We start from the raw sequence: 13317 nt of genomic DNA, 5'->3' as shown, positions 1-13317 counted from the left end.
AGTAACTCTCCATACGCCTCAGCAATAGTTCTAGTTCGCAAGCGTAACGGTGAAATTCGTAAATGCGTTGATTATCGGCCATTAAATAAAATTACAATCCGAGACAATTTCCCATTACCCCTTATCGACAATTGCCTTGAACATCTGGGAAACAAGAAGTATTTTACGCTTCTGGATCTCAAGAGTGGATTTCATCAATTGGCCATGCAAGAGGAATCTATAAAATACACAGCGTTCGTTACTCCAGATGGACAATACGAGTACACGCGCATGCCTTTTGGGCTGAAAAATGCACCAGCAGAATTTCAACGCTTTATCAACTCAATACTCCGTGAATTCATTGATCGTGGACAGTTGGTGGTGTACATAGATGATATTCTTATAGCCTCGAATGATTTTGACAATCATATTGAATTGATTGGGAAAGTTTTATACACCTTACGCAAAAATGGTCTAGAACTGCGATTGGACAAATGCAAATTCGCTCAAAATGAGTTGAATTATCTCGGGTATAAAGCTAATGCATCAGGCATTCTTCCTAGCGACCATCATATCGAATCAATTAAGAATTACCCCGTTCCAAAGACTAAAAAACAAGTTCAACAATGTTTAGGATTGTTCTCATTTTTCCGTAGATTTGTACCAGGATTTTCAACCATAGCAAAGCCTCTAACAAACTTATTAAAAGATAAAGTAAATTTTGATTTTGATGAAACCTGCTTAAAATCTTTTGAAACATTACGTAATGAACTGATAAAATCACCTGTTTTATCGATCTATGACCCAAGCCGTGAGACTGAATTGCATTGTGATGCAAGCTCTTTAGGCTTTGGATCTGTACTACTACAAAAACAAAATGATGGAAAGTATCACCCAATAGCATACTTCTCTAAAACAACATCAGCAGATGAAGCTAAATTGCATAGCTACGAACTAGAGACGCTCTCAGTAATTTACTCGCTGAAGCGGTTCCATACTTACGTCCACGGGATTCCGATTAAGATTATCACAGATTGTAACTCCTTGGTACAAACTTTAAAAAACCGGAATGTTTCAGCAAAAATAGCTCGTTGGTCCTTGTTTCTTGAAGATTATGACTACACCATGCATCATCGCCCTGGGTCTTCAATGCCACATGTAGATGCGCTTAGTCGATTAGAACAGGTTGCAGGAATTGATGACTTAGATATAGATTTTCAACTACGTATAGCGCAAGCACGTGATGTTGAAATTAAATCTTTAAAAACTGAAATAGAATCTAAAGGAGTGAGCGGCTTCACAATCCGAGATGGAGTAGTATTCAAACAATCACCAACAAGCCAATTAAAGATGTATGTTCCATCAGAAATGATCAATAACTTAATACGACACATTCATGAAAAAATAGGACACCTTGCCGTAGACAAGTGTTACATGCAGATTTCCAAGTATTATTATTTCCCTCAAATGAAAACAAGGATCACTAATTACATAAAAAATTGCTTGAAATGTGTAATGTATTCTGCACCAGCAAGAGTTAACAATAGAAATTTATTCAGTATACCTAAAACACCTATTCCATTCGATACTTTGCACATTGACTTTTTAGGCCCCTTACCATCTGTTCATTCAAAAAAGAAGCACTTACTGGTAGTAATAGATAGTTTTACTAAATTTACAAAGCTGTATCCTACGATATCTACAAACACACGTGAAGTTTGTAATGCTCTCAAGCAATATTTTATGTACTACAGCCGCCCTAGGCGCATCATTAGCGATCGAGCAACGTGTTTCACATCTGATTCTTTTTCAAATTTCCTAACGTCGCGTAGTATTACTCACATTTTAAATGCAACAGGATCACCTCAGGCGAACGGACAGGTTGAAAGAGTGAATCGTGTCCTACGACCAGTACTGAGCAAACTTTCAAACCCGGTAGACCATGCGGATTGGAGCGCTCAAATTCCTAACGTAGAGTATGCTCTTAACAATACTACTCACACATCTACACATTTTGCTCCGTCAGTTCTTTTATTTGGCATTGAACAGAGAGGTCCAGTGATCGATGAATTAACCGAACATTTGGATGAGATAAATAACGATTCAAGAGTAGATTTAAATAGTATACGATCACAAGCATCAGTTAACATAATGAAACATCAACAAGTTAATGAGCAACAACACCTGTCGAAATGTAAACCAGCCCCTGAATTTGTAGAAGGAGAATTTGTGGTAATACGAAACGTAGATAATACGGTAAACTCAAACAAAAAGCTTATCCCTAGATTCAAGGGCCCCTATGTCATACACAGACGGCTTCCAAACGATCGTTATGTTGTTCGGGACATCGATGGGTGCCAGCAGACCCAACTTCCTTATGACGGAGTGTTGGAGGCGAATAAGTTGAGAAAGTGGATTGTGCCGATCCCGGGCAGTGATTGACTTCCTTTTGCGTATCTTTGGCAACACTTAGTCTATAAGTAAATTGAGGGCAATTTATCATGTCAGGAAAGGCCGAGCTGTAAACATCTTGAGTTTATAGTAATCTTGGGTTTGTGAGCATCTTGGGTTTTGACAAATACGATGTCCGAAGAAGTGACAGTGTGCGAGCTGTCAAAGCAGAAGAAAAAGAAATAAGCTTTGGGAAAAGACCTACAATAAACTCCTTGTGAAAAAACTAAAAAAAACCGTGTATATTACAATAACTAATTTTAAATCTTCCACGCCCAACATTGGAGAGCATTACAAGCGTTTTGAAATTGGCGCCAACGTGTTATTGCAAGCACGTGATTGTTGAATGTAATGTTGCACACAAGTTTGATGCAACGTATTGTATCCAAATATTCCCGATGCTACAGACAGAAATACTAAAAAATAAAACCATATCATGTTACGGTACGTGTTAATTTCAATTTCGATGCAATTTCGATTTCAAAAAAGTGTCTCTCTTTAACCGGAAATTATTTTATTCCCTTTTATTCCACGCCCTCTCTCTTTCATTCGCTTTGGCTGAACTATGGGCAACTTAGTGGCCAAAGTTTCCGCTTTTTTTTTTTTGGAACCAAAACACAACCAACGTGACACCTGTCAGTCGGAGCTACGTAAACAACGGCGGCGCACGGAAACATGGACGGGGAAAGCCAGCAGCTGATTTCGGACTGTTTTTTGAGAACAATCGTCGACCCAAGATCCACGTAAGCAGCACACATTCTCTTTCGGTAGGAAGCGGCTATCGTCCCGTGCCTAACTCGAACCGGTCGGTGTCTCTCCCTCTTTCGTAGCAATGCACCGCTCGAACCGCCGCCCACCAAGCAACCCGTCAAGGTGGAGCTGCAAGTGCTGCGGCTTAAGGATGAGTCGCAAACCCTCATCATGGACACGCTGCGGTCAATACACGGCGAGTCCTTTCAGCTGGGCGACATCTCCAAGTACGAGGACAAGGGAGGCCGGATGAAGAAAGGCTTCTGGCAGGATCGGGGCAACCTGGTGATACAGGGCGGTTTCGATTACTCCAACATCCCCCGCACTGGCAACAGCAACGAGGACAAGTTCCGGATGTACGCAGTGATGAAGCTGCACAGCTACGCCTTCCACCGTTCGCACTGCGAGGAAGCGCTCGATTACCACAACGGGGACGTGGACAAAGCGTTGGCACTGCTGTTTTCCAAGTATTTCCCCCCGCCGAACGATCTGCCGCCTGTGGCGGAAGATCACAACGAGGACGAGCTCGACACGTTGCGCGCGGACGAGCGGGAGGCGCTGGAATCGATCTACGACAAGCTGTTCGTGGAGAAGGAACACAATCGCGTGTGGCAGCTGAAGTTTAAAATCGACCATCTGCTCACGCACAGCCCGTCGGAGATGAAGAAGCAGGCGGAGCGGGAAGCGCAGCAGGCCGAGGAGGAGAAGCGACGCATGCTGGAGGCGCTGGCAAAGAAGAAGAAAGCGAAGCGTGAAAAGTGTTGGAACTTTGCGAAGGGAAAGTGCCGGTATGGCAATCGGTGCCATTACTCTCATGAACTGGACGAACCGAAGGACGAGGCGGATAAGAAGCCCGGCAAAAGAGGAACCGACAAAGCGGCCGATGAGGATCCGAACTGGTTCTATCTGGAGATACGGTTCCCACCGGGCAACCGGTACCCGTTCGAGCGGCCAATACTGTTGCTGAAAACGACCTGCTCCGACATCCCGGAGCAGCTGTGCCTTAGAGTGAACCGTCGGCTGGTGCAAGAGTGCATCGAGCTGACGAAGGACGGCATGCCGTGCATCTACACCGTGGCCGACCTGCTGCAGAACGACGAGGAAATTGGGCGGTTTATCGAGCAAGATCGCTACCAGTTCCCCGATGGGCGCCGGTCGCTGTTCTACGTCCCGGAACAGGACGCGGACGACGGTGGGAGTGGGGAAAATCTGCCCACGCACCATCAGCGGGGCGTAACCGGTCGGCAAACCGGGCCCAAGCTGAACCCCGACCAGCTGATGAAGGAGGACCGCAACATAGTGCGCAAGTTTATGGACAAGCAGACGAATGCGGCGTACAAGGAGATGCTGAAGAACCGTCGCAATCTGCCCGCCTGGACGAAGATGAGCGAAATCGTGGCCCTGATGGAGGCGCATCAAATACTCGTGATCAGTGGCGAGACGGGCTGTGGAAAGTCAACGCAAGTGCCGCAATTCCTGCTGGACGATTGGCTGCTCCAATCGTCCAAGCTGAAGCCGAACGAGCCGCTGCGCCACGTAGAGATCATTTGCACCCAACCGAGGCGTCTGTCCGCCATTGGCGTGGCGGAGCGAGTGGCCGACGAGCGGAACGAGAAGATCGGCAATACGGTCGGCTATCAGATACGGCTGGAGAACAAAATTTCTTCCTCCACCCGACTGACGTTCTGCACGACCGGCATCCTGCTGCGGCGGCTGCAGTCCGATCCGACCCTTGCGACCGTCACGCACATCATCGTCGACGAGGTGCACGAACGAAGCGAAGAGTCCGACTTCCTGCTGCTCATACTGAAGGAGCTGCTGACGAAGCGCACGGACCTGAAGGTGATTCTCATGTCGGCCACGCTCAACTCGAACCTGTTCGCGAGCTACTTTGGCGACATACCGGTGCTGGACATCCCCGGCCGAACGTTCCCCGTCGAGCAGCTGTTCCTCGAGGACATACTGGAGCGGAGCGGGTTCGTGCTGGAGCCGGACTCGCAGTTTTGCCGCAAGCTGCGCAAGGGTGAGCAGGAGCTGCTGCTGCAGGAGCTGGAGTATTCGGACGTGAAGGCGGCGAATGCGGCACCGGCCAAAACGATACGCGACGAAAATCTTAAAATGGCTGACATGTTTGCAAGATATGCGGGTAAGGGTAGCAACGGTTGGACGGGGTTGGTATTATAAAGCATAGGTGCGCTACAAAAACTTCATCTTTCATTTCAGACTACTCGAAGCAAACGTGCAAAGCGCTATATTTGATGGATCCACTGCGCATAAATCCGGAACTGATCGAGCACGTGCTCACCTACATCGTGGACGATACGTCGCACGGCTGGCCAAGGGAAGGCTCCATACTGATCTTCCTGCCCGGTTTGGCCGAAATACAAACCGTGCATGAATCGCTCGCCGAAAGCAAACTGTTTGGTCCGAGGGGCGATCGGTTCGTGCTGATACCGCTACACTCGATGCTAACGAACGAGGAGCAAGCGCTGGTGTTTCGCAAACCTCCCAAGGGCAAGAGGAAAATCGTGCTCAGCACCAACATTGCCGAAACGTCCGTTACGATCGACGATTGCGTGTTCGTGCTGGACTGCGGCCAGATGAAGGAGAAGCGCTTCGACTCGAACCGCAACATGGAGTCGCTCGAGATGGTATGGGTGTCGCGGGCCAACGCACTGCAGCGCAAAGGCCGTGCCGGTCGCGTTATGCCCGGCGTCTGCATACACCTGTACACCCGGCCCCGCTTTACGCATCACATCCTGGGCCAGCCGGTGCCGGAAATTCACCGCATACCGCTCGAGCCGCTGCTGCTGCGCATCAAAACCCTGCCCACGTTGGCGGAGCGTGCGCTGAACGAAGTGCTCGGCGCCATCATCGAGCCGCCGAGCGTGGAAAACATTCAGGCGGCCAAGAAGCGACTGATCGACGTGGGCGCCCTCGACCTGGAGGAGCAGCTCACACCGCTCGGGCATCATTTGTCCGCCCTGCCGGTCGACGTGCGGATAGGCAAGCTGATGCTTTTCGGCGCGATCTTCCAGTGTCTGGACAGCGTGCTCACGATGGCCGCCATACTTAGCTACAAGAGCCCGTTCGTGTCGCCGTTCGGGAAGCGGGACGAGGCCGACAACCGCAAGCGCCAGTTTGCGATCGCCAACAGCGACCATCTGACGATGCTGAGCGCGTACCGCCGCTGGCTGGAGGCGGCCCAGAAAAGCCGCTACGCCGGCCAGTGCTTCGCGGAGGAAAACTATCTGTCCGGCAAAACGTTGGCCACGATCGGCGAGATGAAGTACCAGTTTCTCGAGCTGCTCGTCTCGATCGGGTTCGTGCCGATCGATCTGTCCGGGCGTAGCCGCGCCAAACGGCAGCAGCTTGACGATCTGCTCAAGCTGACCGGGGCGGAGATCAACGTGAACGGCACGAACAATCGGCTGCTGGCGGCCATCCTGTGTGCCGCCCTCTACCCGAACGTGGTGAAAATTCTGACGCCGGAGAAAAGCTTCGTCACCGGTGCGGTCGGTGCAGTGCCGCGGCTGCCGCAGGCGTCCGATTTGCGCTTCAAAACGCAGGAGGACGGTTACGTCGCGCTGCACCCGTCGTCGGTGAACGCGACCGTCGGTTACTTCGGCTCGCCGTTTCTGGTGTACCAGGAAAAGATGAAGACGTCGCGCATTTTCATCCGCGAGACGACGATGGTGCCGCTGCTGCCGATGGTACTGTTCTCGGGCAGCGATCTGGCGATCGAGCTGCACGGGGGCGATTTCGTGATTCTGCTCGAGGGTGGCTGGTTGATGCTGCAGGCAGCGACGCATCAGATCGCGGAGATGGTGAAGTTCCTGCGCCTGGAGCTGGCGAAAATGTTGGAGCTCAAAATTAGCGACCCGCTGCTGAACTTGATGAACCACGAGCACGGGAAGCGCGTCATCGATACGATCGTGCGCCTCATTAGCAAGGAGTAGTAGTGCGTCAAAGGGCAGGAAGATAAATGAATGTGTTCTTCATTTTACATATTGTATAGGTCGATTACTTATTCCCCCAGTTATTCCCACTGTATACATATACACTTCTTTGTGTTTGATGTTGTTTATAACTTATAATAAATCAAATTTATAAAAAAAAAACCTTCCATTTGCACCGTTGAGTCCGTCCATCAGTCATCTTTATGCGTTTCGATTCGCTTCTCGTGGCTCAATCTGTTCATTACAATCGACACAACTTTATTGGCTTTAAGTTTTCTCTCCGCAAAGTTCACCCGAATCACCCATTTCACCAACAAGCCGATCCCGCGGGCACAGGAAAAACACTCCTACGAAATCAAATAATCAAGCGCTTTATGCTTATTGTTGCCGAACTTCAGCAGTGCGTCCGAGATTTTCTCTCCCTCGAACCCCAGATCCAGCAGCTCACTCAGCGGTATAAGATGTTCGATTATCTGCAATTCCAATTGAAAAGGGAGGAGTAACGCATCCGATGGATAAACGCAGCGTGAGCGTTTGCGCGATTTACCTTCTTATCATCGTTTCCAATTCGTTTTAGCACCCACACTACCCGTTCGAGTGGAAAGCCCATGGAGCTGATGCGCTTCACTGTGTTCTGATCCGGCTGCGTTAGCTGATTGTAGATAGTGTAGTCCACGCCGCTTCGCTCCCCGGCATTGCTCGATACTGGGGCAAGAAATGGGAAGGGCAAATGTATATGTCAACAACGAGATTTGTTAAAACTTTCTTTCTTTCAACCTACCAGCATCTTGTTCGCGCGCAGTCTGACGATCGGCAATCGTTTGACTATTGTTCCGCGTTCGTCGCGTCGCCGAATCCTGCACGTCGTCATCCAGCTGCCGCATAATGTCCGGGACGCTTCTAGACTTCGATTTGAGGCCCGCCACTGCATCCGGACCAGCTGCAAAGCTGCCGGCGGTGACAGCGGTAGTATAGATGGAAGAGTACGCTGTTGTTGCTGCAGCTGCCGTACCGTCCGATGATTGGTGAGGATAGTGCGCGTAGTAGCCACCGGTCGTGCCCGTCGCCGGTGTGCTGGTGTAACCGTAGTTCGGCGCATAGGTCGACGTGCCACCACCACCGCTGGTGCCGCTCGCCATGGAAGTGGACGGTGCAGTAACGACGTACGCGTGCGGCTGCTGATATCCGTACGTGTAGTTGGTGACGGTTGGTGTGTAAGCGCTCGGGTTGCTACTGCTGCTAACGGCCGGAACCGAATGATGGTATGTTGGGCTCGCATAGTTCGACATTCCGTACCGACTCGTATCGACGGTGTTTGCCGCTGAGTAGCCGGAAGCTGCCAGCGGTGTAGTTTCGTATTGGTTGCTATAGTTACTGTACGGCTGCTGGTAAGTGGTGCTGTAGGGCGAAGGAAGATAGTCGGCCACACCGGCAATCGATTTTTGAGCGGCGCCTGGCGGTTGCTGGTACTGGGCCGGATACATCGAATACTGTTGATTCGTGCCGTACGCCGTACCATACGGATTGGTCGCAATTGGAGTTGGATTTTGAATTACCGGTTGTTGCTGTTGTTGCGGATGCGATTGTTGTTGTGGCGGTAGCTGCCGCTGTTCCGTGGCTGGTAAAGCCGGTGACTGCACATTGGCCACCGGTTGCCGATTCGTATCTTCCACCTGCTCTTTCGGGGTTTCGCCCGTGTCCGGCCTAACCGCTTCACTCGCTGGGCTGGTGAGCGTAGTGTTTTGCTTCAGCACTTGCGCCAAAATATCCAAATCGTTGATCGTACGCAACTCCATGTTGTCGAACGGGCTCGAGGTATCGTTCTCAAAGTCCGAGTAATTGATTTTATTATAATTATTATTGTTATTATTATTATTGTTGTTGTTGTTGCTCCCAAATGTGGCATTCGGCGAGGCGGCCATTTCGGTCTTTGGAATGATAGTGGTGCTCGTGGCTTTCGCGAGTACATTTGGGTTAGCAGCGGGCGCGGCCACAGCACTGGGTACTGTGTCCCGTATCACAGTCGGTACCAGTATCGAGCTTAGCTGGCTCATATGGTCGAACGGTTTCGCTTGAGCGGTGGTGGTGCGCTCGTCCGACGACCCGGACGGGGCAGATTCATCGTTCTCCTCCTCGTAGTCGTCTTCGTCGGACCCGTTCGCGATCATTCGGGCAGCTCGGGCGGGCCGCTCACCATCCCCATCGTTATCATCGCTCGCGCTGGACAGCTCGTCCGTGTTTGGGTACGAGATTTGATTGAGCTTTCGCTTCTGCTCCGCCTCGATCATACGCATCCGCTCCTGCTCCCTGGCCTGCAGGCGGCCCTTCCGCTCGTAGCGTTCGCGCTCCCGCACCGCTTTGCATTCCGCGATACGCTTAAGTACCGTGTCCTCCAGTTCGCCCTCGTAGCGTGAGTCATGCAGCACCTGCCCGACATCGTATTGATTCAGACGGTTGACAACCCCCTGCGGCAGCACTATCTTCGGCGGCGGTTTAAACCGTTCCGATATTTTCACCGGAACACCGTCCATGTAGTTGGGCGGACTGTGGGACATCGCGTCTGCTGCTGCTGCTGCTGCCACTGCTGGCGCACCCACCAAAATCACGCAAAACCCTACCCTGCTCTACCGTGCTTCCATCCGAGCGAGCACGACCGAGAAGCAAATTAAATTATCATACATCCTTTGTACACCGTCCAGCACTGGTCGTCGTGGCCTTCATATTTTTTGTTGTAGCGAGAAGAACCTGCATCAGTGGCCACAGCGTTGCAGTGCGCAAAGCTTTCTTTCTATCCAGCCAAAACCTTGGGTGGATAAGTGAACTTAACAGAATGCGATATTCTACAAACGAAAACTGGCGAGAAACTGGATTAAACTTTCACTCAAAACTCATCAACACAGACAGAATTTTACGTTGGAATGAAAATATTTTCTTCTCTTTTTGCTGTTCCCCAAAAAAAAAATACACCCAAATGTCATGCAATATGACATGCCCATTGTGCAAGGTGCATAGATGCTGCGGTGCGCTCTGTCAGGCGTGTTGTGACAATTGTAAATAACAAACACATTTGACATTTGTCGACTCGTGATTGTGCACGCACGTGCGGCGGAGCATATTTTTGTGCGAGGCTTTTGAATACTTTTGAACGTAAACTTCGTGTAGTACTGAGCACGACGATGGAAGTGGACGAAAACGAACCAACAACGCGCACGGTGCAGGCCCGGTTCGTGTCGGATGTTGGAGAAGAAGCGGGCCCACCGTTGGCGCTGCCGATCAACGTCACCAAGGAGCAGCTGGAACTGATCTGCAACGCACTATTGAAGAATGTAGGAAGGAATGCAATGGTGATCCTCCCAGCACTAAACCATTGTTTTTGTATTCCTTTTCTTCTCCAGGAGCAACAAACGCCGTACCTGTTTTTCGTGAACGACGACGAGATCAAGGAATCGGTTGAGCAAACCGTCGACAGCAAACGACTCAATGCGGAAGATGTGCTCGACATCGTGTACCAGCCGCAGGCCGTGTTTCGGGTGCGGGCCGTGTCGCGCTGCACCAGCACCATGCCCGGCCATGCCGAGGCGGTCGTTTCGCTCGCCTTCAGCCCGAACAGCATACATCTGGCTAGCGGCTCGGGCGACAAAACGCTACGGCTGTGGGATCTGAACACCGAGACGCCCCACTACACCTGCACCGGCCACCGGCAGTGGGTAATGTGTGTGGCCTGGGCACCGGATTCGCTGAAGGTGGCGTCGGCTTGCAAGGCGGGCGAGATTCGCATCTGGTCCCCGGATACAGGCAAGCAGCTCGGCAGACCGCTCGTAGGCCACAAGAAGTGGATCAGCTGCCTGTCCTGGGAACCGTACCATCGCAATGCGGAGTGCCGGTATCTGGCGAGCGCGGGCAACGATAACGATGCGCGCATATGGGACGTGGTGTTGGGCACGTGCGTGAAGGTAATCGCTGGACACACAGCGGCTGTCACGGCCGTCCGTTGGGGAGGTTCCGGGCTGCTCTACACCTCGTCCCGCGATCGGACGGTCAAGATGTGGCGAGCGGAGGACGGCGTACTGTGCAAAACGTTCACGGGTCACGCGCACTGGGTGAATAATTTGGCGCTCAACACGGACTACGTGCTGCGGACGGGCCCGTTTCACCCGGTGATGGACAAATTTAAGATGTACGGGGACGGCGCGGATAAGGACGCCCTCAAGCAGCTGGCGCTCGAGCGGTACGAGCAGGTGTGCCCGGACGGGGTGGAATCGTTCGTCTCGTGTTCGGACGACTTTACGCTGTATCTGTGGCGCGCGAACCAGAAACAGTTCGTGACGCGCATGACCGGCCACCAGAATGTGGTGAACGATGTGAAGTACTCGCCGGACGTGAAGTTTATTGCGTCCGCTTCGTTCGACAAATCGATCCGGCTGTGGCGGGCCGGCGATGGGGCGTTCATTTGTGCCTTGCGCGGTCACGTGCTGGCCGTCTACACGGTGAGCTGGTCGGCCGATTCGCGGCTAGTGCTTAGCGGCAGCAAGGACTCAACCCTCAAGGTGTGGAGTGTGAAGGAGCGCAAGCTGGTGCAGGAGCTGCCCGGACACGCGGACGAAGTGTACGGCGTGGATTGGGCACCGGACGGTTCCCGCGTTGCTTCCGGTGGCAAAGATAAGGTGTTAAAACTGTACGTATTGTTTGTGGGAATGCTAGTCGAGAGCTTTTACGATGTTATTTTTTTAATTATTTCTCCATTTTTCTTTCTTTTAGGTGGGCATATTAAGCCACAACCCAACACACTACGTCCACATCCATTTCCATACCGCTCCGGTTTATGTTAAATAAGATCGAAATGAAATGATTTATTCCCACATTTGAACCACAGTGTTTTCACTTGCTGGCTAATATCACAATACTCCTCCTCGTACACCCGCTCGAACACGGCCGTGAGCGCGGGCAGCTCTTTCCGCACTTCCGCTTCTCGATCACCCAAACACCACAGGATGCTGACGTGAAATGCCCGATCGGTGTAGTACAGCGGCAGCTTGTATTCGCGCAAACACTCATCCAGGCTGGTGACGAGCGCGTTGAGCGCACCGTACGATTCCTCGGCCACACGTACGCCGAGGAATGTGCGGGTGCGTTCCTCGTTCACGTACACCTGTACGCCGGAAAACTCGAGCCGAAAGCGTCGCCGACCTGCCAGTTGCTCCCGCAGATTCGACACGAACGGGTTGATGTTGTGGTGCCGGATGGTGAAGGTTTTCGTGAGACTCAGATGCATCCGGTCGATTGGATTGAATTCCAGCGTGGTGGTAGCATCGTTGAGCAGGGTTTTGCACTCGTTTTGCATTTCAAGCCAACCGTCCGAGTCGCCATCTGTTGGAACAGTTGTTGGGGACGTTAGTGGTTATCGTCGTCGGGTTGCAAGTCGCTACTCACAGTCTATGAAGACGTAACTGGCCCAGATGCCACGCTCGTGGGGAAAGGAACGTGTTCGTCCCTGGTGTTTGCTGAGGCCCTGTTGTTCATCCGGTTCCGTGTCGTCTGTGGTGCCCGGGATGCAAAGTGCTGGCGAGGGTAACGCAGGGACGATCGCGGTAGTTTTCTTCAGCGTTTCGTTCTCCATTGCAAATGTATTTACGTTCTTTGGACTGAAAGCATTTTCAAGTTTCACTGGTTATACAAATTTGTTCATTATTTGAGATCAGAAGCGCGAGAAACGGCAGAAGCGCTTGGATGGCGCCGTGTTGTTTTGGCACGCTTTCAAGCCGGTCGAATGAAATGTCATCCTTCTTCTATTTGAGTTTTACCAGCTGAATTGCTGAATTTATTGCATTACTTTGTTACATATTCTTAAGAATATTATATTTCTAGTACAATAAAACGATACTTTGAAGAAAATTTAGTAAAAAATAGCTATGACTTACGTTTATTTCTGGCACCCGTAAATTTGGCCAAACTTATGCGCCACCAACGTTCATGGTACTCTTCGAAAATGTATCTATAAACCTTGATGTTATTGTGCGAACACGAATTTTCGGCCCAAAACGTCAAACTTCGGGCGTTGCTCTGCAGTGTGGCCAGATTTTAATACTAGGGGATTTTTATCCAACGAAGAATTGAAATACTTATTTTCCCTGGCGACTCCCTTTTCTCGGGGCTCCACGCGGCCGCTTAGGACCGTGGG

The 13317-nt window shown here is 51.0% G+C and overlaps 4 protein-coding genes across 5 annotated transcripts; 2 read left to right on the top strand and 2 right to left on the bottom strand.

Annotated features, from left to right (window-relative positions):
* The first annotated feature begins 2599 nt into the window (after positions 1–2599).
* On the top strand, positions 2600–7301 carry LOC1269336 (putative ATP-dependent RNA helicase DHX57). The gene is made up of 4 exons (XM_061648642.1): positions 2600–2874; positions 3009–3173; positions 3261–5326; positions 5404–7301. Exons 2-4 carry the CDS (start codon positions 3106–3108, stop codon positions 7137–7139), a joined length of 3870 nt encoding a protein of 1289 aa, XP_061504626.1. The 5' UTR covers positions 2600–2874; positions 3009–3105; the 3' UTR covers positions 7140–7301.
* Positions 7302–7374: 73 nt separating this feature from the next.
* On the bottom strand, positions 7375–10142 carry LOC1269337 (myosin-G heavy chain). Its single transcript, XM_307961.6, has 3 exons — positions 7921–10142; positions 7687–7844; positions 7375–7612 (listed from the first exon to the last, which is right to left on the bottom strand). The coding sequence occupies exons 1-3, from the start codon at positions 9692–9694 to the stop codon at positions 7487–7489; spliced, it is 2058 nt and encodes a 685-aa protein (XP_307961.6). The 5' UTR covers positions 9695–10142; the 3' UTR covers positions 7375–7486.
* Positions 10143–10180: 38 nt separating this feature from the next.
* On the top strand, positions 10181–12006 carry LOC1269338 (protein Notchless). 2 transcript variants are annotated; one of them, XM_307962.5, is made up of 3 exons: positions 10181–10465; positions 10535–11814; positions 11898–12006. In XM_307962.5, the coding sequence occupies exons 1-3, from the start codon at positions 10316–10318 to the stop codon at positions 11908–11910; spliced, it is 1443 nt and encodes a 480-aa protein (XP_307962.5). In that variant the 5' UTR covers positions 10181–10315; the 3' UTR covers positions 11911–12006. The 2 variants fall into 2 exon arrangements, with proteins under 2 accessions (XP_307962.5, XP_061504633.1); XM_061648649.1 differs by having other exon boundaries at positions 10201–10465; positions 10535–12006.
* Positions 11959–13135, bottom strand: LOC1269339 (U6 snRNA phosphodiesterase 1). Its single transcript, XM_307963.5, has 3 exons — positions 13058–13135; positions 12570–12781; positions 11959–12506 (listed from the first exon to the last, which is right to left on the bottom strand). The coding sequence occupies exons 2-3, from the start codon at positions 12754–12756 to the stop codon at positions 11965–11967; spliced, it is 729 nt and encodes a 242-aa protein (XP_307963.5). The 5' UTR covers positions 12757–12781; positions 13058–13135; the 3' UTR covers positions 11959–11964.
* Between the last annotated feature and the right edge of the window lie 182 nt (positions 13136–13317).

The sequence above is a fragment of the Anopheles gambiae genome, chromosome 2 (assembly GCF_943734735.2).
Source record: "Anopheles gambiae chromosome 2, idAnoGambNW_F1_1, whole genome shotgun sequence".
NCBI classification, from domain to species: domain Eukaryota; kingdom Metazoa; phylum Arthropoda; class Insecta; order Diptera; family Culicidae; genus Anopheles; species Anopheles gambiae.
The sequence above is the reverse complement of the archived record's forward strand: the minus strand, read 5'-3'. Positions and strand labels throughout refer to the sequence as shown.

Bases quoted from the DNA above. Each gene is read 5' to 3' on its own strand.
- LOC1269336 (XM_061648642.1), top strand. From the start codon at position 3,106: ATGGACGGGGAAAGCCAGCAGCTGATTTCGGACTGTTTTTTGAGAACA. The intron at 3,174-3,260 runs GTAAGCAGCACA...CCTCTTTCGTAG, and splicing joins ATCGTCGACCCAAGATCCAC to CAATGCACCGCTCGAACCGC. The intron at 5,327-5,403 runs GTAAGGGTAGCA...CTTTCATTTCAG, and splicing joins CATGTTTGCAAGATATGCGG to ACTACTCGAAGCAAACGTGC.
- LOC1269337 (XM_307961.6), bottom strand. From the start codon at position 9,694: ATGTCCCACAGTCCGCCCAACTACATGGACGGTGTTCCGGTGAAAATA. The intron at 7,845-7,920 runs GTAGGTTGAAAG...TTCTTGCCCCAG, and splicing joins TGCGCGCGAACAAGATGCTG to TATCGAGCAATGCCGGGGAG. The intron at 7,613-7,686 runs GTAAATCGCGCA...TTGGAATTGCAG, and splicing joins TTGGAAACGATGATAAGAAG to ATAATCGAACATCTTATACC.
- LOC1269338 (XM_061648649.1), top strand. From the start codon at position 10,316: ATGGAAGTGGACGAAAACGAACCAACAACGCGCACGGTGCAGGCCCGG. The intron at 10,466-10,534 runs GTAGGAAGGAAT...TTTCTTCTCCAG, and splicing joins GCAACGCACTATTGAAGAAT to GAGCAACAAACGCCGTACCT.
- LOC1269339 (XM_307963.5), bottom strand. From the start codon at position 12,756: ATGGAGAACGAAACGCTGAAGAAAACTACCGCGATCGTCCCTGCGTTA. The intron at 12,507-12,569 runs GTGAGTAGCGAC...CTGTTCCAACAG, and splicing joins CAGTTACGTCTTCATAGACT to ATGGCGACTCGGACGGTTGG.